General features: G+C 38.8%; 1 protein-coding gene across 7 annotated transcripts in view; it reads right to left on the bottom strand.

The window, feature by feature from the left end:
- The window catches only part of ITGB6 (integrin subunit beta 6), a 98,374-nt gene extending 73,678 nt beyond the window's left edge, over positions 1–24,696 (bottom strand). For 3 of the 7 annotated variants that reach the window (XM_061344181.1, XM_061344183.1, XM_061344182.1), the window contains exons 1-12: positions 24,305–24,576; positions 23,476–23,555; positions 20,584–20,788; positions 19,468–19,714; positions 18,444–18,609; positions 17,737–17,898; positions 16,899–16,994; positions 11,844–11,933; positions 6,803–6,937; positions 6,167–6,584; positions 4,978–5,200; positions 2,371–2,468 (exon numbers count right to left, since the gene is read on the bottom strand). In XM_061344181.1, the coding sequence (XP_061200165.1) occupies positions 2,371–2,468; positions 4,978–5,200; positions 6,167–6,584; positions 6,803–6,937; positions 11,844–11,933; positions 16,899–16,994; positions 17,737–17,898; positions 18,444–18,609; positions 19,468–19,714; positions 20,584–20,788; positions 23,476–23,555; positions 24,305–24,365 (1,981 nt within the window). In that variant the 5' untranslated portion in view covers positions 24,366–24,576. Of the gene's footprint in view, positions 1–2,370; positions 2,469–4,977; positions 5,201–6,166; positions 6,585–6,802; positions 6,938–11,843; positions 11,934–16,898; positions 16,995–17,736; positions 17,899–18,443; positions 18,610–19,467; positions 19,715–20,583; positions 20,789–23,475; positions 23,556–24,304 lie in introns of all 7 variants that reach the window. The other 4 variants (XM_061344184.1, XM_061344185.1, XM_061344178.1 and 1 more) reach the window with 4 other exon arrangements.
- Positions 24,697–24,996: the final 300 nt, after the last annotated feature.

The raw sequence follows: 24,996 nt of genomic DNA, 5'->3' as shown, positions 1-24,996 counted from the left end.
GCTCAACAAAATGCTCTTTTTGAACAGCTTCATGTCACTTTGAGTCAGAACAACAGAGCAGCGCTGACACAGGGATTTATTCAGGCTCCAGCATCCAGTTTGTTCCTGCACTGGGAATTTTTGTGGTGTCAACACTCTGGGGTAGGAAAAACTCAGTTTCTCTGAGGAAAGTGTAGGAGTCCCTACTGGGTTTGTGGCAGGAGCAGCCTGGTGCCCTGTGGCTGGGGTGGTGGCAGGAGCCACTTAGTAATTGCGGTTCTTCCTGGGTAGCAAGTAGAACAACAGGGGCTCCTCTTACACACATCTGGCAAAGGAGGATTATCCCTATTTAATATTCATATCTTAAAAATGGCTGAAAATAAAGACTTAAAAGTGATGCCTGCTGTGGAGATAAGCCCAGTAAATGTGAACCCATCAGCACCTCCAGAGTTGCTGTACCATCCTGTGTCCTGATGGATCCCCAGGCAGGCTAGGAGGCTAAAACAGGCATTCCCATGAAAAAGGAAAATGCAAAGCCTACGCTTTTTTTATTGCTCCACATTTCCAGTCACTGAGTTGCGACATATGCATGCAAAAGAGAAAGCAAATCTTTAAAGTGCTAATATTTTATTTAACCTTGAGCTACTTCTAGTTTTCAAAAAGCCTTGAAGCATTAAAGAAGCTGAACTGTAAACCAGAAAGCAGCAGTATGCTACTGTATGAAGCTGCACAATAATCTGTCTGAAATATGTGGTAGTCTAGTTATACGACTTTCAAAATCCTTTTTTTGTTTAGGTAATACAGTTTTGATTTCAGGATAATTGTTTTACTATTATTCTGAAAACTATTTTTTTTACCTTTCGGGACTTCCTAATGAGGCAACCTTTCTGCCAAATCCTCTGAGCTGTTATTACACAAGCATTTAAGATGAAACAGAGTTTGCAACAGCCTCTTCATTTGTTTTGGGGGGTTTTTTGAGGGGTTAGGATGGGAACAGTTACCTAGCCCTCACTACAGCAGTTGCTGTAATTGCTGCAAATAAATCTTAAATCTAAAGTGGTAACTGACAGTCCCAATCAGCGAAGCACAGGGCTTGCAAAAAAGGAAATAAGCAGGAACAGGAGATGATGTTGTTATGCTCATATTCCTGTGACCCCTTGTATGTGAACAGAGCCACGTAAGCAGCTGTTTCTGCTCCTGATTATTATTCATTATATTTGAAAGTAGACTGTATTATATATTCCTAGCTACAAATATATGCCATCTGGCAACAACAACCCGAAAACTTTACTAAATAGTGCTTATATGCTTTTGAAGCTTGTAAAGACAATTTTATGTTTATAAACAAATATTGATGTCTAGAAAGGCAAAGCATGATAATTTTAATAAAAACACAACATTAGAATTAGTTTTCATTACGGCAACATTTGCAACTTTTGAGCTCTGTATTATGGAGTAATGACATCAAAACCAAAAGGCAGATCTTTGTTGTACATCAGTGAAATTTATGCATGCATGCATGCAGCTCTGAATGGGCTTCCAGCAGTTCGTAGGCACAAACCTTAGGATGTGCATACAGAATTCTGCATTGTCATCCTCGTTCTTACATATGTCTTCCTTAATGCTTATCCACATCTGTGATGTGAATAGATTGTAGCTATGTCCTGCTTCACCTAACAATTGCATTTTACTATGCAACTGAGACTAGAATTGCCGTAATAAGTACAGACTGCCTACTGAACAGGCAAGTCCCTTCCACTACAGTAAAGAAAAAGATGCACTATTTCAGTTAAAGTTTGATGGGGTTTTGGTTGTGTTTTTTTTTTCTTTTACTTTTTTTTTCTTTTCCTGAGATAAATGTTTTATTCAAGGTTAATTCTTACTCCACAAATTCCAATTGATGGAAGGCAGTTTTTAATTAAAGCAAACAACTGAAAGATGTGCTCAGTCTCTAGAATACTAGAAACGTCTTTGCCACAGGTTAAAGGGCTGGGTCTAGTTGCCAGCTGTAATCAAGAGTCTGCATAAGGACTGGAGCCAGGTTTTGCATTTGTATGATAAAAAAAGCCACACTGGAACTCATGGTACAGGCATGACAAAAACTGAGGGGCCTTCATCAGCCACTGATTTGTAGGGACTGGTATTTATTAAATCCTATGCTTTTTACATAAACGGCTTAGAAAGCAGGCATGATCCAATGAGTTAACCTGGAAGGATAATACCAGCCCTGGTCTGTATTTCCTACTTACCACAGAACTGTAGAAAAGCAGCAATTGCCTCATAAACCTTAATATAATTCCACGGCAGAACAACGAGGCTACTTTCTGCTACTGAAACTGGAAACTATCACTAATCACACACACACAGAAAAGGAAGACTGAGTCTACAAACCCTTTGTGGTGCTGACAGTTGCATCAACCAATTTGCATTTTTCACTGCATTCTCCCGGTGACTTGTCATCGGAAGCCAAGTGACATTCCACACAGCTCCTGTATAAAATAATTCAGTAGCTCATCAATCTCTGCTTGTCACAAAGCAACAATATAAAAGCCTGAGTGTATGCATCTGCATTTTAAAAGGAAGCTAAACAAAAGGTCTTGTACTATGGATACTGTAGTTCTCAGAAATATGATAGGTATTGCCACCAAAACCCCCCCACCTGAATAAAGGTATTGTGGATAAGCTCTTTCTTGTCCTCTTTTCTCTCCCAGCTAATTAGCTACCAGACAGAACCCCAGGCAACATTATTCATGTCGGTCTATCAAAGACATGGAGTTACTCACACATAACATTCATTTTCAAAAAGAAATATTCAGAACTACACTCACGCTAAATACCAGCCAAAGGAATGTCTATCGGATGAACAATATCTGAAATAGACTTGAGAGAGATCAAGCTGGGGCACTTACTATAATTCTTCCTTTGCTGAAAGTCTGTTGAATAATGTATTAAAACACTATTCAGGTATCTCAACAGATGTCTCTTGAATGCAATTATTTGTCTCAGGAATTATTTACTTAGATCCTAATTATAATAATGCAATTTACTGTAAAATTGTTTATTTAATGTTGAAATGACTGAAATAATCTTTAAAAACACAGAATCTAAATCATTTCCTTTAGAAATCATTGAAAATCTTCCCAGAAATTCAGTGAGGATCTTAATAAATCCAGAGTTTATTCATGGAAAAAGAAAACAGTGAAATATTCATATATGAAAATTTCTGATGCAAAATGTATCTTGCTGATTCTTTACAAACAGCTTCAGCTGGATTGAGGGGCTAAGACTCTGAGAAGCAGCCTGAAGGACTGATTGCTTAAAGAAAAGAAAGGGAGGAACTGCAACAAAACATCCCCAAAACCCTTCGCCATCTCCTGTTGCATTGAGTTACATATATCCATGGGAATATGCTGAGACTGCAGAGATTATCTTCACAAGATGCAGATGACCTTATCACTCTCTCTGGAGATGGCCAAATAGTAAAAGTGAGCAGGTAATGGGATAGCCTCTATCTCATGGAGACAAATTCAGTGTTGTTGGTGTTTTTGTCATATTTGCCATGTTTCTGATACGACCACTCTTTTCCTCAGCTGCCTAGCCATTGATCCCCACCCCCTCTGACCTAGTCTTTCAGCTTTCTCAGTTACCCTACTCAGGTATTCCCAGTGTTTTCTCTCGTTTGGCTTTCCTTGCCGTGTGTTTCAGCAAGGAAAAACACTGAAACAGAGAGAAAAGATCTAATGCTGCATACAATATGGATGTTTAAATAGGCTAATGTAATGCCCATCATGTAACTTTATATTTCTTATTCTCTGCCAAATTGGGCAGAAGAAAGCAGCAGCATTATCCCTCATGTTTAGAGTAGTTGCATGCAGAATTTCTCTTTATTTAAAGCTTTGAACAAACCGATAGGTTCACTTTTGTGGGTCAAATTCAGCACTAATATATGAGGCAATTTAATCACATGCCATAGAACAGTTTCTCATTTCAGATACAGGGTTGGCTGCAACAGCAGACATGCAAAAAATGGTGGAGAGCGGCTGTGGAAGAGAAATGAGCTTTAACTGAATAAGTAGACATGACATCGCCATGAAACATTAATGCAACTTAAACTGACTTGGCACTCAGCAAGCAAAAATAGGGGCATTAATAACATGTGTTCTGTGGAGCCTGATTTGACTTCTAGCTTAAATTTCTCCTAAAAGCTGCTCATTTTGGACTGACTTTAGCCCTGCAAGAGCTCACAAAATACAAGCATAAGCATGGGTTTACTTTGGGTGGTCAGCTTTATGTCACACATATTTTTGGTTGCTTTTCCTATCATGCACTGTAGCATACACCATGCATCACAGCAGGAAAGTTACATAAATTTTGTATGCTCAGTGAACAGAAGACATTTCACCATTTACAATCAATTTATCATCAAATTATATATGACATACAGTTACCCACTGATTTCATCCCCAGACTACAACCTAATTTATCATAGTTGGGCCTCTTTGATTCACCCAAGCTAACTGAATTTGGACTATGAATTTCACATGTATAAAGCCTCAGCAGGCAGTGTGACCTTATTCATAGGCATGAGAACAGTAATAGAAATGCCATTTTTTTCTGCGAGTCCTCATTTTTGCTGTATCAGCTATGCTGAGATGATTTCAATCTGTACTGTGAACTGGAAGGAGATTCATCTTGTTTTATCTGATGTTATCACATAAAGTCACCATTCTGGTTAATTGGACAGCCAGGGACAGCAGTGGAAGTGTGATGTTTTACTTGTGCTGCTTGAAGGGGATTAAATTGTTTTCTATAAAGCTCTTTTACAAGAGTAATACCAATAAATGGTAGGTGTACAAGTCATGACTATGCCTCTCAAAGGGCAAAAAAGCTCTTGGGTTCTGGTCCGTAAATCCAGTTTACAGTAGTGACAGTAAGCACACTGCTGAGGCAGCATAGGAAAGAGACACCTGGATGATACAAACAAAACCAGCACATTACCGCCTGGAACTGCAAGGGTCACCGCAGAGAGGACATTTTTCACAAGTCTGGCCTGAAGCTCCTGGATGGGTGCAAGCACATGACCCACAAACACATTCGCCTCTCCCATTGCACAGTGTCCCATCCTCAGCAATGCAGGTGCTGGTGTCAGTTGTGCAATTACAGTATTCACCAGTCCATCCACTGTGGCACATGCATTCCCCACAGTCACAGTCACCATTACCTGGAAAAAAACATTTATTATACTTCAGTTCAGTTTCTTAGTATGAATCTGCATGATAGCCTTTAAAATTGTTCTCCTTAATAGCAGATATTTTCCCCTCTCCAACTCTTCTCACTCTTACACGCCTTTCTTCCTCCCACGGCATTTGCAGTGTTAAGCCAGAGGATCAAATTTTCACTTAGACTGGCTGTACGCCAAGTGCAGCTCCATTCTCTTCACTGAAGTCCTCCACACAGATCGTATCTCCCAACAGTACACAACCTAATCGGTAAATCCTCTTTCATTTATAGCAGCAGAATTTCAGCCTATCTATTCAGCAGTCTTGTTGCTGGTTCCTGACAGTTTAACTATTCCCATTGTTTTAGTAGAATCACTTCTGATTTATAATGGCATAGCCCAGGAAAACAATTATAAACACAAATTCTCAAATTCTGATTATATCCTACTAACAAGGACACTATAGCAAACCAAGAATAATAGAGGTTACTGGGTTAAATTCTAAAAATATCAGAATTATCCTAAAAAGTGATTAAGATTAATCAATTAATATTGCTATGCTTTGATAATGATGCCGGAGTGAAATTGTACACTGTCAATATACTTACCTAATGTCATGTATGTATGTCAGATGTATGTCAATATACTTACCTAAACTGTCTTGGAGCTACAATCATCGATAGCCATTAAAAGTCTGACTGAGTGTGATGGTAGCTAATAAGGCCCAGTACAGCCATACCAACTTAGACTAGCTATGGAGTGGTTAAAGGTGTCTCATTTTTAAATTTGAAAACAGAGTTAAAAGTTGCTTCTTGTTTTAAGATCACTCAGAAATGGTACATTACACTTTATGCAGCATTGAGTGCAAGTGCAGATATGATACAAATACAGATTCACAAGCTCATAGCTACGAGCAAGACAATAAAACTCTAAAATGCAGACATGAAAAATACCATCAAGGGACCATACCTGCACACTGGAGCCCTCTGTGTCTCACACATGAGAAGTCATCACATTCACAGTGTGGCCCGTACACCTTTCCGTAAAGGGACAGGTGGCAGACACACTGCCCACAGTAGCAGTCACCTCTCCCGCTGCAGGAGCTCTGCTCTGCTGAGCCCTTGCAGGAGCTGGTGTTGAGGGAGCTCTCGTCACATTCACAGTGTGGCCCCACGTACCCTGGGCTGCAGACACACACCCCGCACTCGAACGATCCTTTCCCGTTGTTGCATTTTGGGCTGTTCATCTCTGCCTTTGCCTGACAGCTACAGCCACATTGGGGATCAATCTCCATTTCCAGCGTGTCACTGAGCCCCACTGGTTTTATCACAATATGCCTTCTGTTTTTTTCACAAGAGGAGAGACTTACAGTCACATTGAAAGAGACCTGGAAGAGAAGATGGTGTCTGTTTGGAGCTGCAGCACACGTAGCTCTGCAGGGTACTCTGGAAGCACATGCAGAGGACAGAACAGGAGGGTCACAGATACCACCTACTTTTCTGTAACCTTTTCAGAGGAAGATTTCTTACTAAAGAGCTAACCCTCTGCCTTGGTGTCCTGCCTTCTCTGGGCTTCATGTCTTTTGAGAATTTGTGCTTTACTTACTGTGTCTCCCACTTTCACATGAGAACATTTCCTCTGATGTGGAAAAAAGGTCCCATTGTTACAGATGGCTGTGAAAGAGAGATTGAGCCCTTCTGTCTCTCCCAGGATCTCCAGCTCCACCTCGGACCTCAGCTCCTTAAAGGAAAAAAGGTGTGAGATGAATGGAGCAGTAACACTGCCAAGAGCACTACTGCTCCACATCTGTGGAAGATAGACTGTAACTTACCCTGAATTACACAGGTAAATCTGTGGATTTGGCACTTTGTTTACAGAACTTCTCTATTGCAAAAAAAAATGGGGAATGAACAAAACAAAGCAAGTGCTGACAGAGCCAGCTTTCAGTGGGAAGCAATGGTGGCATCAGTTTAATATCCACTATCACGGGGCTTATTTCCTGCCCTTGCAGGAGAATAAATTCAATGTTTTATTAAATCATTTTTCATCATTAAGTGCTCTGCTGGCTGATACAGGTTTTCCTTCAGCTCTGGTCTTACTGAGGAAAGGATTTGTCTCCCCGATTGCATTGCTAGAACTGGGCTTTTCCTGATTAGCCAGCCTATGTCAATATTGCTCCCTCTTTATCTCTTCTGGTAGAATTTCCTGGCAGGCTGTTTCACAAAGACAGGCAGGGTAGAAGAGGAGGAGCCACACTCTATGTTAAGAAGAACCTTGGATGTATAAAAGTCAACTATGGTGATTACGGAAGTCCTGTTGAATGCCTGTGAGTCAAGATCAGAGAGGTTGTTTCCAAGGGGAATATTACAGTAGGCATCTGCTGCTGACCTCCAAACCAAGGTGATAAGGCCAGTGAAGCAATATTTGTGTCACTTGAGCAAGTGTCAGATCAGCAGAACCTGGTTCTTATGGGTGACTTCAGCTACCCAAACATTTGCTGGAAGAACAATACAGCAGATCACATGTCATCCATCAAGTTCCTGGAATACACAGAGAACTGCTTCCTCATACAAATGTTAGATGTACCAACAGGGATGAGGCACTGCCGGACTTGCTACTCATGGAGAAAACCTGCATTGTAATGTCTCAGTGATAATATTGGCTGCAGTGATCAAAATATTGTGGAGTTTGGGATCTGGCTGAACCTGCTGAAGGCTAGTACTAAGAGCAAACTTTAGCTCATTCAGAGCTCAGTTGGGCGGGATTCCATGGGAAGTTTGTATGGAGTATAGAGGAGCTAGCGAGTGCTGGGAGATTTTCAAGACTGCTCTCAAAGCACAAAACCAGTTAATCACCTTTAAAGATAAGGGAAGTAGGTGAATCAAGAGACCTGCTTGGCTCAACTGCAAGCTTCTGAGTCTGCTCAAAACCAAAAGAGAAGTGTACCAGAGATGGAAAAGCAGACAACCATTAAGAACTGTAAAGGCATTGTCAGGGTGTGAAGTTAGAAAAGCAAAATCTCAGCTCTGATTGAAACTGATCAGAGATGCCAAAAACTACAAGAAAGGGTTCTTCAGGAGCCATACATTGAGAGGGTCCAGAGAAGAACCACAAAGATGATCAAAGGACTGGGAAGCCTTCTGCCACAGGAAAGGCTGAGAGAACCAGGTTTGTTCAGCCTTGAGAAAAGAAGCTCAGGGGAGACCTTATCATCATGTTCCGGTATTTAAAGTGTGGCTACAAAGAAGATGAAGATTCCTGTTTTACAAGGAGTCATGTGGAAAGGACAGGAGGTGATGGGTACAGGCTTATCCCAGGGAGATTCTGATTGGACACAAGAGAAGAATTTTTCACAATGAGACCAATCAGCCATTGGAATAATCTCCCCAGGGAAGTGGTGAATTCCCCAATGTTGGATGCTTTCAAGATTCAGCTGGATGAGAGACTGGGCCATCTTGTCTAGACTGTTTCCCTTTCAACCTGGTATTCTGTGACTGTATGAATCAAACCTTACAATCGCTTTCACGGCAGTGCAGGCTCTGAGCTCAGTTTTGCCTTAGTGCAGGGCCTCCATGAGTTAGCCCAATGTTTCCTGGGCCAGAGCCAGAGACAAGTGGCATGGTGAGCTCCCACAGCCGGAAGGCTTCCTCCCTTCCTTTCTTCTCATGAAAATTCCTGCCTCATGAGCTCTTGGTGGTATTTCAAGTTGTATTAAAAAATGTTTTCATTTCTTAAATCAATCTGTCCAATCAAACTTTCACTTCTTAAGTGAAAATCTTACTTCCTGAGCTCTCTCATACCAAGTTTTTATATTCAGCTCTCTAAAATATTTTATGGCAATTTTGCTTACACAGCTTAACCTTAATCCGAACCTATAGCACACCACAAGGAAATTCCCTATGACTTCACTAGGCTGTGGATCCAGTAAGTGGAATCTTTTCAAAAGTACCTTAGCAATTGCTGAGAAAAAGTCTCACTGGCTTGGCTTTGTGCTCTTACAGCTTAACTGCTTTACAAAATACCCCCATGAAGAGCTTGCTGACCTTACTTCAGTGAGTCATTCTAGTCAAGGCATCAGGATGATTCACTGGAATGAAAGTCTGGTGTGGTAAAACAAACTAAAAGTAGAATAGGTATAAACTTGCATGGAGGAAAACTCCCTGTCCTATGTACGTGTTTTGGCTTCCCTGGAAATTTGTCTTAGGGTTGTCTTTGGTGGTTTTTCATTAATGTCTTTTCATTCGGAAAGCCTTGTCAATAAACCAAAGCAAGACACAGTCACGCAATACCCAGTGCTCTTTCCAGCACACAGCCAAAGCAGTAGAACCGTGCCCTGGGCAGCTGGTTGGTAATACTGGTAGCTCTGGATATGTCCAATTTTGCTTTTGCATTTGTTTTAGAGTTAGGTGCTTATGTTGCTACTCAAACAGTTTGCAATAGCTGGGATCTCACAAAAGGACCAAATACTGCAAACCTCTAGATAAAACAGTGAATGCTTGTATGTGCTAATGCTGCTGGAAGTATCACCAAACAATCCCTCTTCTACCAGCAGCAAAACTACAAGGCTCAAATAGAAAGCAACTGTGAGAGAAAATTAAATGCTCCTGAACACCAAGTCTTTGAATAATAATGTTCATTGAATAACACGTTAAATTCTGGTGTCTGTACTGGGTTATCTGAATTTGCCTTACTGTTGTGGGAGGTCAAAATACACATCTTACATCATGAAAATGAACACATAAACTGTGACAAACTCAAGTTTATTAGATCTTAATATATGTGAGGACTCCTAATGGTGTTTTAAATCTACTGAGCTGCCTGGCCATAGTCTGGGAACAAGTTGTGGACAGTTTAGCGAGCTTTAAGCCATGCGCAGAGAAACATTTGTGGTTCAAAAGAATTTCTGAATGAAACAACAGATGAAGCAGTGTTACAAACTTGTGTTCATGTGCTATCTGTCCTTTTTTAACATATTGTGTTTCTTTGGTCTAATCTTCCTGTAAGTGAAAGGACAAGCGCTGAAAAAAGAAGAGTGGATTTTTTTCTGAAATTTTAAAATCCTGGAATGACTTCAATCAAATGGCCTGATATCTGTCACAATGCATTCTAGCCCACAGCTCTGCATTGCAAAGCTATGCAGAATTCAATGTTAAACAAAGCAGGCAGAAATGTGCTTACAGAAGAAAATGAATCATACTTGGAAAGAACACAAGATCTCCTTGTAACAAATATTTTGACAGCTCAGACTTTCTTAACTTGCTTACTTCCTCCTCTGAAGCTTTTAGATAGCAACACATGGTGAATGGCATTAGCAAACCTTGTATTTGTACAGCAAGCAAAGACTTGAAAGCACTTTCAAAGTGTTAAAAGATTTAGCCTAGCTCTCTACTCTTGGGGGGCAAGTAGTTGTTTATTCCTTTCTTGTGAGTAAAGGAGCAGAGACACCAGGCATTGAATTACACTGCTGAGAGTATCATGGAAAGACTGACAAAAATGGAATTATGCCTTCTGCTTTGCATGTGATTTTTAACCATAGGTCTGCCCTCATTTACCCCTTCCCAGTCCCCAGAAATTCAGATGTCTCAACTTATGTCAAATAAGGTGGCTTTCAGTGTTTCCTGCTTGGAACATTTTAAATCATGAAGCAATAAGATTGTTAACCTTTAAGTGTAATAAAATAGTGCCTGGGAAATTTTGAGTGTGACATGTCGCTACTGTCACTTTATACATGTGTGGGATTTTATGAACCTATGAGCAACTCTGGCACATAGTCCAGACATGCTGTACCTAAATGAGGACACAACGGCTCATGGCCCAAAGGCAGGAGCACTGTTCCTGCAGCTTCCTTCCTGCTGCTATGGAATCAGAGCAAGCACTGAGCTCAGAGCACCCACCAAACCCAGCTGAAACTGGGACTGACCAAAACAACCTGAGCTGTACCAAGGTCGTCACTGATCCATGGTATACCAGCATATATGTGAATTAAAATATCTGTGGGAAGATGTATAAAATGTCAAAAAAACTTTCCCTGACGGAAGAGAACCAGGCAGCCAGGATGCGTTTTACAAACAAAACTCTGAAGAGCAGCATTGTGTTTATGTTCCTGTCATCCTTACATTTCTTGCTATTATCTAAATTTCAGCTCCTGCGTTCTGCTTTTAAAAAACCTCAGAACAGCCTCACAGGGGCAGCATCAAATTGCTAAAGCAGAGAAGAGCACTGAGCAGAAGATAGTGCTTTATTTCCCCAGATACTCCTGCAGACCAATCATGCATCTGCTCTGTTGACATCTGTTGATGGGAAGAAGGTTAAGTCTCTATTGAGATATAGAACTAAATACCTATATTAAAGAAGGCTTAAAAGTAATTTTGAAATACAGGACTATGAAGAAGGCAAGAGAGATGAGACACTGATGTGAATTCAGCATTCCAGCAGAACAAAGGAATTATTGGGAAGGTTATTGGGATTTTGTTTCTGTGCTCTTAAAACAAGCAAAAGTGTTCCTGTTAAGATCAGCACCTAAGCATAAAAAATTATGCTCTTGGAATCAGTGCATAGAAAGAATCAGACACTTGTTTTTACCAAATTGCAATCTAATTTTGAAAATACAGACATGCAGGATGAAAACACATTATAACCGTCTTACCTGATATGCAGCAATGATCAACTGGAGAATATTCCCAGAATCCTTCTGTAATCGTCCAACAGTAGCTCCAGGAATAAGCTTTGCATAGTTCTGAAAATACAAAAAAGAATTTCAAGCACAAAAAAAAGGACTAGGTGACAAGCAGCTACTATCTGAAAAAAACAGAACCAAAACAAGCAACAAAATATACTGAAACCAACTAAAATAAACAACAGTAAAGTTTTTGGTGTTTTCAAGGACCCTTGCAGACTCAGTAACACACGTTCTATTGAAAAAGTCCTATGGAGAATTTCTGATTTCACTGAAAATTGATGGAACATATATTGCTAAATCACCTCTGTGTGCTTGGGGGTTTGATACTCTAGTAGTTTTCAGCTCTGATTTTTCAGATTTAGAAAGAAGACATATTCTCTCAATGGCTGTGTTTTTCTCAAATAAAAATAACCAAAACCAGATTCAGCTGCTCTGCTGTTGCTGTACTATTCAAGAGTTTCGGACCCTCCATTCAATAACAGCAGTCACTTTTTTACCTTGGGAAGCAGCTGAAAATCTTGGATTCTGATTAGTGGGGGTACAGAAGTTAAGGAGTTTAAACTAAGAGCTACAAGAACTTAGAACAAAGTCCCTTTAAAAGCTGTTGCTCATTTATGTTTGATGCACACCCCACATGTATCCCAGTGGTCTGTGGCTATGAGTAATTGTATGCTGACTGTGTTAATAATGTAGTGCCAATTTAACAATTTATTTCAATGATAAGTTTTCTTTTTCCATTAAGTTGCATTGTGATTCTAACATGACAGCTAGATTTTAAATATGTTTAATTAAAATTTATGTTGCCTGATTGTTAACTACATGAACTTCTCTTGCTTGTACCCATGCTTTGGAAAATAATAAGTGTTCATCATTAAAAAAACACATTGCAATGTTCATTTTCTTTTTCAATTTATCATATTAATGCTGTGGTTTTAATAAAAAATCCAGAGAGCTTTTAATAAACATGGATATTTTGTTACCCTATTATCTCTTTTATACTTCACATCTCCAAAAGCCCTGCGATTACTTTACATATTATATAAGGAATACTTATAACTCATTAGATTTCTAAAGTGCTATTGTAAATCAATGGGATTTAACTGCATTTTTTTTTTTGTTACAGCTGGTGACTTTGTATTCCTGGCTCCTCCTCTGATTAGTGCTCTCTCAAGAATTCTTAGAATATTGAAACTCCTCATTTTGTACACGTGGACCGCTTGAAAGGTAATTACAGAAAATACGATAAACCTGGAATATAAAGTATAACACCTTTTAATCTGCCGCATGCAAACCATACAGCAGGGATATACTGTTCTGAAGACTTCATTTGATCTTTCTTCTTTGAACAAAGATTTTCTGCATGGTGATGCAAGGATGGCGTTGCCAACCCAGTCTAAGTGTGTATCTCCACTGGTTAAATCTTACCCTTTAGCAAATGTTTTTGTTTAACCATTAACAAGGTAAGGCAGACTGATGTTTTTGGAGTGATACTGTTGTAAAATATCCAAGGGATGTAATAGAATTTAGTCTTTTAACAAATACTCGTGAACTGCCATTATGTAGATACTCTGATTAGTGTTACTGAGTTTTGACAATTACGTATTTCAGTTCAGTGCGGTCATATCTAAGAATTTTCATCATAATAGAGTGCCATGCCAAATTTATAAAACATATTTCATATTCTGCATAAGTATGGAGACTGGAGTATTTTTAGTTCGATTTTCAGCAGTGGAAATCAGGCTGAAAGCCTAATTTTCAAGATGTGTTCTCCTGTGATATAAAAAGAAAATCATTTGTCCAAAGCAGAGCAATTTCTCTTTCAAGAGAAATGGTGCTTAGTCAGGACTAAAGAGGGAGTCTTTTCCTTTATCTAAGTTTGAATAAATTTTTAAAGAATTCTACTTGCAAAAAGTATCTATAATAATAGCAGCTAGATTGTAGTACAGTAGCTGTTGGGTTGGATAGAAGGATCAAAACCAACACCAGCTATATTACAAACATACATATTCCGTGCTTGTGCAATCAGTAATATTTCTGTGTTAGATAATAATACAGATACATGTAAGTGGATAAACTGAAAATTCAGTTAAAGAGGATCAAGAATATTAGATGACTGACTCATTTTGGGCTAAATTGTTGGGGATTATACAGGGCTAGAAATATAATATGTATATTTGGCAATCAGAAAAACTGCACTTAAGTCTACTGGAATCCATCAAGTCTATTTCAAGAGGTGCTTTCTAAGTCCTGACAGTCATTTTAATGTACATTTTTCCCTAAGAACTGAATTATCAATAGCAGTGGTCAGGTTTTGAGGTCTGATATAGTTAGATGCTGAGTTCAGGTAGATTCGAAATATTTGGGGAGAGGCTTCCCACCTTAAAGGATAATTAAATCTGGGAGGGTTTTCTGAGAGAGATTGCAGAATCTCCATCACTGAGGTGTTTGAAAAGATACAAAACACAAAGACAAGTGTGCCCAAGTGACAGTTTAGAGTCCTCTCCCAGCTCTTCCAGGTTACTTCAGTTGTCATAACACCAGAATAACTCTCATTGTCTTGCTTTTATTCTTTTTACAGTCCTAAGCATGAACACCTTGTTGTTTGTATTTATATTACAAATTTGAACCATGCAAATGAATACACAGCACTTATTCTGTTTGCAGGTCCTACATATACCCTTGAAAGTATACTGTAGTGTGGAAAATCTGCACTGCGAGACATACATGATTTTTGTGCTTGCTATGACTGATTTTCTGCATCACCTCCAGGATAGAAAGCAGAACATAACAGCTATAGCTATTCTATTAAGTGACAGAAAGCAGTATTAAAAGATGAAAGGAGCAGATAGAATATACTGAGTGAGATTACTATAGAGCCTACAAGATAGAAGATAGTTGCACTTCTTTTTCCTAACAAAGAAAGTAACAAGAACAAACCATTCCCCAGTTGGGTTAACAATGGCTTGCTTTTTTTGTTAGGTATAAATCTTTGTTTAGTGTTCCCAGCAAGCAAAGGGTGCCACTTGATAACTTTGATACTGGTATAGCACTGACACAGGCATACTGAAATAGAACCTTCCTGATAAAAGCACTGTTGGCCAACTCTGAGGGTGACTGCCACCAATTCCAAGGGAAAATATGATGCCATCAGTAATAGAAAGTTTCTTTGGACTAAATAAGGCTTTGTAAATCAAAGAGAGAGCTCCGAACTACCTCCTAGAACAGCCCTTGTTCATGCAGTTCCTATTAAAATCAGGAAAACTGTTTCACTTGTCATTAATTGAGCCCCTATTAAGAAATTGTTAAGCAAGAATGAGATTCAGGGAAGTTTTTTAATGCGCAAATTTTATCTAATCTATGCTATGACTACAGAATCCCGCTTCATTTTTAAGTGATTGACTTCTACATAGTTGATCTACATTTTCACACTTCAGCTCAGTATTTAACACAGTCAGGTAGTCAGTATTCCAAGATGCAGATGGTGTCCTCCCTTGTCAAGTGCGTAATCTGAGAAACAGTTTATGAAAGATGTGACTCTTGTAACTCTTCTCAAACACCTGGAGCATTAGCCTTACTCAAGATGACTCTACAACTGGAATCAGTTGCAGAAGCACTGGGGGATCTTCCCTGGGTTACAGAGAGGACAGGTAGAGAAAACAGTCATAGTGGTGAGTACCTCAAGGACTCATCTGCTCTCTCTGCTGTAACACAGGTCCTTTTCCCCTAGCTTTTCTGTTTTCCATGAGATTATCACACCAGAGGAGCACTTTTCTTCTCCTTCCTTTACTTTTGGCTTTTAATGAGGATTGCCAATTGAAGGTTTGTCCTTTGAAAAGTTACATTTATTGCATCAGCAGGATCACCCTTACTGACTCCCTCTCAACCAACCTGAATACATTCAGAGGCACAATTTCTCTTGCCCCCTTCTTACACAGCAGCATGTGGCCAGGCAGCCAAGCTTAGGCTGCAAATGCCCTTTTTATCTTCACTGAATTCTTATGTAAAATTTGTTTTTGCATGTGAAGATTTCTTCCCAGCAGCAGGACTGGACAGAAAAGGAAATGAGAATTGCCAATACCCTTCTTATTATATCATAGAGGGGTTTTGCTCATATTTACTGCAAAAAGCAGTCAAGAGGCTGTTTGTGACTTTGCCTCAACTCACCGCTGGAATATCCAACAGGCCAAAAGAAGCATCGGGCTTCAAGAGAGCTTATATCTGTGGAGGCTGAAAATAGCTGCCTGCACAGATGACTGATGGAGCTGCGGGTATGAATGCTATGAAATTTATTAAAAGTAAGGCTTTTGCATATCTGTGAGAACTGCTACTCTACTCTCTCCTCTCTTCTGGCTTCCTTTTCCCATGACATGACTTCACAGAGCAGAAGATTAATTCACAGAGCAGGATTCTACCAGTCTTAATGTTAAAAATTCCTGTAATGAAGTGTTTCCCCTCAGTAGACATGAGGAATGACACATGAAGGAAGAGGACTTTGTCCATCATGTTGGGTATTTTTAATCTTGTCCCTAGTTTCCTATTTGTCTCATTGGAAAGAGACACAGAAACAAGGAAGAATTAATAAAACTCTCAGATCAGCAGAAAAAAAACACAACACCATGATCTCAGAGTTGGGCTTGAAGAAAATTGTGTCTTTCGGAATGCATATGTGTCTTATAAAAGTAGGAAAAAGCTCAACCGTCCTTTAGCCTTATAAAATACAAAAGGCTAATCATAATGATTATACTCAATAGTTAAGCATTGCTTACTTTGACAATCCTTGACTTAAAAAATTAGTGTGATTCAACTTAAAATCTAGTGTAAGAGTTACTTGAGAATATCAAATTCACTGCATGAAGAAGCACTTCCTAAGTAAAAGAGTCTTACTCTGATATATAACTTCCCAGCTATTTTTATTACATAAATATCTTACAGAATTCAGTCCTTAGTATTAGAATTATTGTATCAGGAAAAGGGTAACCTTTAAAACAAGTACTGGTGAACTGAACGTTTTAACGTGCTTACCTCATATATGTGAACTTGCTCATTTGTTACAGCAAAAATTAACAAAACATTGTTTTGCACAAGTCTGTCAATTAATTGTCCGATTGTGGGATACTCCTGAAAACAGACAGAAGAGAGCCATATTAACCCGTTTTTCATGTGCATCCAGTTGCTAATTACCTCCCATGAAACACACATTCAAGTAATCATGATTAGCACTGTGTTCTATAAACTGTAATTAGGCACTACAAGTATACAAAATAAAAGATAGCGTATATAATTTCCTTGCATTGTTTTTAAGGAAACCCCTCTGAGAAAGGTACAGTGTTGGCCTCAGTACTGACACTTAGCTCAGTAGCTTCTGTGAGACATTTATATATATAATCCAAAGAATAACACTGCACCAGAGCAACTGGGTATTTGTCCTACACTGAACACCACAGTGTATATATTCAGTATTTTTGAATAGAAATCTTAAGATGGTAAATTCTCCTACACATTATCTCACAAGTTCCGGAACTCCTAAAACCACACCCTTACAGGGAACAAGATTAATGTGAATTGTGCCTTCTCTGTAGAAGGAAATATCAGTCAGTCCTGTTCCTTGTGTTTTACAGGTTAGCAGGAATAAGATTTGTGCTTCCTTTTTTCCCAGCTGTAGTCTATCCTAGCTCCACAGAAACACACTTTTTACTGAAATCTGTAATTACAAATAAAATACATTACATGCAATATCTGAATTCCCCAGCTTAGACACATTTCAGTGGTAAAGGTATACTTTCATTAATTTTCTAATTTTCTCATACCCATCCTTTAATTTCCAGAATGTAAGAGCTGTATAGAATTCATAGTAAATTACCAGAACGGTTGACATGGAGTATTCATTATTGTGGTCCAAATGACAGTTCCCATCATTAGGAACAACAATCCCTGCCAGTTTGCTGTCCATCCCAAAATGGGAATCAGCATCGCTCACAAACACCAGCAAATGTAGAGAATCATTCCTCCATCCAATTTTTTCCTGTCATTTAAAATGCATTAGTTTAGCAGGCTGTATTGCACTCACAATAGAGAAAATCAGCAAAAGATTTGGAGCACAGCACCTCAAAATAAATGAAGAGAATAACTTTCAAGGGAGTGTCAAAATTACAACATTTCTTAAGAGATAATGTTCATTCCATTTTCTTTGGTTAACATTTTGTCTCCCCATTCTTGTGTTTAATAACATGGGCTGGCCATGTTCATTGCAATCTGCTTACCACTCTAAACATAGTTAATCAAAAATATTTAAAGAAAAAAACGATCAAGAAAATGAACCCAGTAATTACACAGTTGTTTAGGTTTTTTAATCCCTGGCGACTAAAAAGAAACACTAAAATATTGCAATACGCATGTTTTACTTGATAGATCCAAAAGTATTTTCACACAAATCTAAATGAGGCTCTTGGACTGCATTAAAACATAATCCTGAAAAATAACGATCTGCTGCTTTGAAATACAACCATATGATACCAGAAGTAGAAATAAACAGAATAATTAATAGAATACCTGAGAAGTTTCAATTACCTTGCAAACAGCTGCCTGCATAATTGCATCGAAACCTCCCTCTGGAGTGTCTATATTAGCAGAGATCCGCTGTCTTTTCACAATTTCATTGAATTTTTCAGCATCATTTGTTAGTGGCAAAACATGTTTGTATCCAAAGGTGGGTAAGCAATCGTATGGAACACTTCTACAAGATAAGTGAGACAGCTTATGGATAATACAGAGTGAAAAATCACTTCAAAGGCTACTTCGCAGGCCTGTCTGGATTAGGTTTTGGTCATGTATCTTCTGTGTCTGAGACAGATCTAGTGGAAAACATAAGATCAAAGAGCATCCAGTGGGGTGGGCAATACAAAGTGGTCTGCATAAAGCCTGGGAAACGTCTTTGAGATCAGAGTAATTCAGCCATTTAAACACATGCAGTCTTTGCCATGCTCCCTGCTGTGCTTTGTTTTAGTACTCAGAAGCACATTAGGATCTTCAGTCCCTTAATGACATTCAGAGAGCATCACCAAGCTGCTGCAGTCTTGCTTCAGGCTGTAGAGCACAGCTTCTCCTCCACGTAAATTAAAAAAGGATTAGGGCAGCCGCAGTTTAGGGGATACTGCTAGAACTTAAGGGGAAAAAAAAGCAGGGAGACAACACTGATGGGTAAATGAAGCTGCTATTCTGTGTTGGGTTTGAGCTTGCACCTGCTTACTATAGCAGTGCCATAAAATTCTTATATATATGTATATATTCTAGCAAATTAAATAAAAATACATATTCTGCGTACCTGTGTGTTAACCTCTTAAGGACATCTATGACTATCAGCAAAAGCTAAAAAGCAGAATCATTCCCAGATTCCTCTCTCCCAATAATGTAAGACTCAACAGAATAATGAGGAGAGTGTGAAACAAATAAAACCCAAATCTTGCTTCCAAAACTGACTCATTTACAGCTGGAAGAAGTTCCAGTGAGGTTGCTGAATTTAATTTTATCCTAAAGATTAATATTATGACTTAATGCTGTCACGCAAACAGATGCAGATACTTTTGCTGCCTACCTGCAAGGGTTGCTTATTTCTGCAGCCGTAGTTTTGATAAATGGTGAAACTGGTTTTTCAACAAACGACCCAAAGCCCAGTCTGAAGTTGCTTGTCAATTTTGACATTTCTTTAGAAAGAGTTGAGCCCAATTCTTTGATTGTATTCAGATCATCATCCATGGAGGCTGAAAGATCCATGAGGTAATATAGATCAATTGGATAATCTTCAGTTTGTCGAACCTTGATCTGTATTGTTTCTTCATGTCCTATTAAGGTCATGAGAAAGTGGGATACATGTTAGCTCTTCTACACAAAAGTTATGAACAATGCCAACTTTTTCATAAATATATGTATGGTGAAAATCATCTAATATTTTAAATCACCAGCAGGATGAAGAAAATTAATCACCTTAAAAATTCTCTGTCAATGAAAGTCTCAAACAGGGATCTAAAAAGTGAAAAGCAGTTCTAGTGGGTTTTTTCCTAAACTGTTCTTCAGTAAAGCCGTAAACACAGATTTACAACTGATTGCTCTGTTTGAAAAAATAGGAGAACATCAGTTCAGCAATATGTAGCTTCAGAAAACTAGTTATGAAGCTATTTAAAACTAAAGGTAGCACTTAATGCGACATACCACGTACTTTAGATATTTGAAGAAAACGAGAGTGTGCACATAGATTTTACTCTCAGTTTCAACACTATGATATGACCTAACTGTCTCCTACATTTCTGTATTCCAGATTTTCTCCAGAAAAAAAATCACATCTTAAGGACCACAAAGTAGGTCTGGAGTGTTTCCATAAATGTCACTGGTACCTTGTAAAACCTCAAAGAAAGATTCTATGCTGCCTCTGAGGTATGCTCTTTGTCAGACCTGCAAGGTAGAGGCACAGGGTTGGGGTGATATATGGGGTTTCCATTCTCTCCCTGTAACTTCAATAGAGTTCCCAGCTCTTCTGAATGTTCCCAGCACTTCTGAAAGTGTCTTGAACTCACTCAGTCAAACCTAGTTTTCATCTGATGAGTCAACAGATAATTTTGGACTCAACACAGGGTTTCTTTTGTAAGACCAATCAGTCTGATAAGCTTCAGTATAAAAACATTTATATCCCATGTCTATGAACTGAATGACTTACCTGGTCGAAGCCTGAGAGTTAGTTTTTGAGGAGATATCTGTGTAACATCAGAACTTGTCTTCCGGGACGCTACAGTTAGGGGCTTGTTTCTGTGAATTTCTACTTCTGAAAAAGGAAATTCAATCAAATTCAACTGGCATCCTTTTGACAAAAGATTTTCTGGGGTATCACACCTCCCGTTAGTTCCAACTGAGTCTGTGTAATTCTAAAGCAAACAGGAGAAGGAAGGGATGAGTTAAACATATTTACTGACCAGCCACAGGCATCTGGCTGATGAAAGGTCAATCCAATGCAGGGAACAGAAACAAAAGCGCAAGTTAGTGCAAACTAGTGCAGAAAGAAATATAGGTGGCACAGAAATCTAAATTTGCCCTTCATGGGTCATGTCACACAGGTGTATAATTAATGTGACTTACACCAGTTTGGTATTCTGGGAGAAACTGCTCTATTGTTGTGGAATGGGAATTGTGCCACTCACTGCATTTGGCTTCTTACAGTACTGGGAATGATAACACAAAGCCCCTATAAGTCCATATTTTTTCTATGACAGGATTAAGCCACTGATTCATCAGTCTTTCATGAACAATTTTTAGCTGCTGATGGAACAACATCATTTAGTAACAGAAGAGGTCTTGCAGCTAAGAGACTCCTACAAATTTTGTTGCAAACAGTGCGGTACCCAGTGTTAACTGGTTTTATTCTGACCTACTCATTCTCCTCAACACCCATTTAACATGTTCACTGAAGCAGGTAGCAAGTCCTTGTTACTCTGCCTGGTGCCCAACAAGCCCCAGAGCCTCCTTTCCTCACTCCCCAGCATCAGCAGGGCTTCTGGCATGCACTCATCTATCTGGTTATGTTTGACCCACCGTCCTACTTGACCTTTTCTCATCTGGAGGAAACCACAAGCCCTATTGATACTGGTTAGATAGCTTGCAGTTTATTTTTGTTACTCATTTCAAAGCACTTGATATGCATTCCTTTCCACAACACTGCTGCAGGGTAGGTGCTATCCCACGTAGAGAAGTTAATGGTTACAAAGAGGCTTCTGTGCCTTATTACCATTTCCTAGAGCTATGTCTAGAGTTTAGATCTTCAAAATCAGTCAGCTGCCTTCTGAACTGGACACTGCAAGAACTTTTGACCAAAATCTTGGCAATGCCCAGCAGAAACAGTACCAAAACATTCAGTTGCTGGATGATGGTCATGAGCCCATACATGGGGCTGCTCTTTTCTCCCGGATTTGGGTGAGAATCCAGGGTTCAGCCATTAAGCTACAGATATTCTTAAATTCAGTCCACTGAAAAACTTCCCATCCAAAGCAAAACAAATTACTTAGAACCTATTAAAACCAGAACTAGGACCCTTCTGTCCACCAAAATGCCACCTTTCATGCCTGAAAATTATCAGGGATCTTACATACTTTATGGGAAGCAATGGTGAGACACCTGATTTGAAAAGTGGTTCAATCTCACCAACTACTTCTTGAATACAATGCGCATAGAAGTCATGTACCGTTATAAAACTTTCACAGGGAGATCCATATCATCTCCTTTAGTTACATGCTTTCTGACTTTTCAAAACATGTGAAAAGGCAAACTCATGTTTCAAATACAATTACAAGGTGGGTTTTTATCCTACAGAAAACAGTGGTTTCTTTGGAGGCACTTGTGTTTACTCTGACACTAAAGTTCCTACGTATTTGGCACTCTTGTTGTGTTGCTTTCTAGGAAACAAGTGAATGAGCCTACAAACAAACTGACAAACCATGTTTACCACTATGAAGTTTTCAATGGTTCCACTTTCATTTATTTATTTTTTTAATAATGAAATTGTGTTTCATTTTTGTTTTCTGAAAATCCCTGGCAGGAGTCAAAGTTCTGTGATCAAATTTCATTTCAGTTTTGGTGGTTAAATACAAACATAAACTACTGCAAACACACTACTGTGGCTGGGGTTTTCCCCGTAGGAACATTTTTTTTGCAAATTGCTATATTATTCTTGGAAAACTTCTTTTTTTAAAAGAACCCTGCTGCTTGGTCTTTGTCAGCTACTTCATGAAGCAGTTATGTTAGTCTCATCCTAGCTATCATTTTGCTATTCAAAAAAGCAAGAAATATCTTTTAACAGCAAAGGTGTAAATCAGAAACTATAATGAAAAAGACTATTTCTCTATTATTTCTGGCAAGTTTTTAATTTTGATAGCTGATGTCTTGCTAACACTTATGAACTAAGTCCTAGAGGATTTACTGTGAAGTAGGGAGATATTATTTAGCATCATTTACAGGTGAAAGTTTTAAAAACAGAGATGTTAAGTGGCTCGTATGGGGTTACAAAGAAAGTCTGCAACAGATATATGGGGAAAAATCCAGAGGGTTTTTTTAAGCCTCATGTTTTAACCAAAGCACTTACAACTATATCATGCTAGTTATTAAACTGACAGTATCATACTTAAAATCAACCACATATTAGTCGTTTGTATATGCAAACTGACTGAAGCACCCTCTGTTTACACTGTCTGGCTTTGCATGTAATGTATAAGATGCAGTCTGGTCTCTGACTTGATGTTTGATTCTTCAACATCAGCACCATGAGTGGGTCAGCCCTGAGGCTGACGAACTGAGCCCCTCTGCTAGTACTTTCATTTCTGCCTTAGATGAGGAAGGTTGTCTTTAAAAAACAAAACAAAACAAAAACAGAGCAACAAAACTGTTAATAATAGACTGTAAAGGCTAGATCAGATTCCACTTTTGATTCCCAGGAAGGCTTCACTAAGCACTGCATGCATTACAAAACCACAGACTGACCCAATTAAGTCAATACTTCGTCATTCAGAGCTAGTACAACCACTCTAAGTCTTACTTTGAATTTTTTTTGTATCATTTACTTTACCTCTTGAGAACACCAAGCACAGTGTGGTCCGGAAAGCAAACAATCTTCACAAGTCACTGCGCTTTCCTGAGAACAGGTCCCTAAATTTAAATCCAAGAAGATAAAGAAAAATATTAATAATGTGTTTAATCATTCAATACATGAAGAATGTTGGCTTTTAGAGAATGTGAGAGGTGAAAAATGAATACTTATAGCCATATTTAAGATTACTGATAAAATTCCTTTGTAAAAGTATTTCTATTAGTAGATTTATCATCTAATTAAAATTAAAATCACACAATTGCTGGCAATCAGCATACTCACTTTTGCATGTTTTATGGATGCCATTCGCTGAGAAAATGTTACTTGTTTTCTCCTGTGCACCTGACAGTGTTAGATGTGTTCCTGCTATGGCGTAGGTAGGACATTTCCAGTATAATCAGGGGTACTAAAAGCGCAGCTTTATGTTCACTCTATATGCTTAAAATTGCTTCACTCATGCCTGTAGATACTTGATATGATTTTAATTTATCATGCAAGTACCAATGAAACACTCAGTCACATATGTAGTATCAAGTTTCTCAGCAAATCAAGCCGTGATTAATATAAGCTAAATTGCTCAAATGCCCATCTCTTTGATACATGTCATGCTACGTAATGACCACATAAATCTTAGGTGAATTTGCAGGGCAGCCCTACAGCAGTCTGTCAAACAAACAAACAAAAAAAAAGTAATTAAACAAAAAGCAATGATTAAATATTGAAGACAGAAAGTGATTTTGTGTCAAATTCAAGCAAGAAACAATGCAAAGATGGTTTTGAAATGGAGTTCTCTGTCCCTGAGCCTTACCTTGCACATAGTTATTTCTGTGCAGAAATAGGAAACAGAGGCAAAGCAATTCAATCCCCATTCGGTTTCAGTGCTGGCTGCGTGACAAGAAAGTATTAGCGTGTTAATTATCATCCGCAGAAAGGCAGAATGTCGTAAAAATCACCCAGTCCTGGAGGGTATGTTTTCAGGTGTCACCTACACCAGATTGCAAGGAAACTTCAGCCCTACCAGCATGGAGTATGACTAAAAGTGAAAACAAGGGCTACCTGGGCAGGTAAAGAGGCAAGCTGTGCGTAAAGTAACATGAACGTGGTTATCACTTCCTTGTTTCCCTGGATTCCTTATAAGGTATAAGGGGAAATTCATTCAGGTGTAGATTTCTGTCAATCCCAGTCACTCTGGGTCCTAGAGCAACCCAGCCAAGGCAGAGGGGTTTTGTGTGCACAGCAACTCTTTAAAGGCTCCTCTAAAATAACGCCTTTTATTGTTCCCTGAGGGAGTGAGCTAGCTAGATGGAGCATTACGACTGCCAAGGTAGCATACCTGGAGAGATGTAAAAATCCCATTTTTTCAGATTTCCTGTTGTGGAGCAAAACTTCTAAAGGTGTCTGTGGGGAAAAAAGAAAACAAACAAACAAAAAAACCCAACAAACTAAAAACAAATGCAAAAAGCAATCACTCATTATAATTGAGGACCTGGCTTCAATGGT

Source organism: Neopsephotus bourkii, unplaced genomic scaffold (genome assembly GCF_033783945.1).
Source record: "Neopsephotus bourkii isolate Nb327-2 ecotype Australia unplaced genomic scaffold, CSIRO-AGI_Nbou_v1 NB_196, whole genome shotgun sequence".
In the NCBI taxonomy this organism is placed as follows: Eukaryota; Metazoa; Chordata; class Aves; order Psittaciformes; family Psittacidae; genus Neopsephotus; species Neopsephotus bourkii.
Note: the sequence above shows the minus strand (reverse complement) of the source record. Positions and strands in the feature narration are given on the sequence as shown.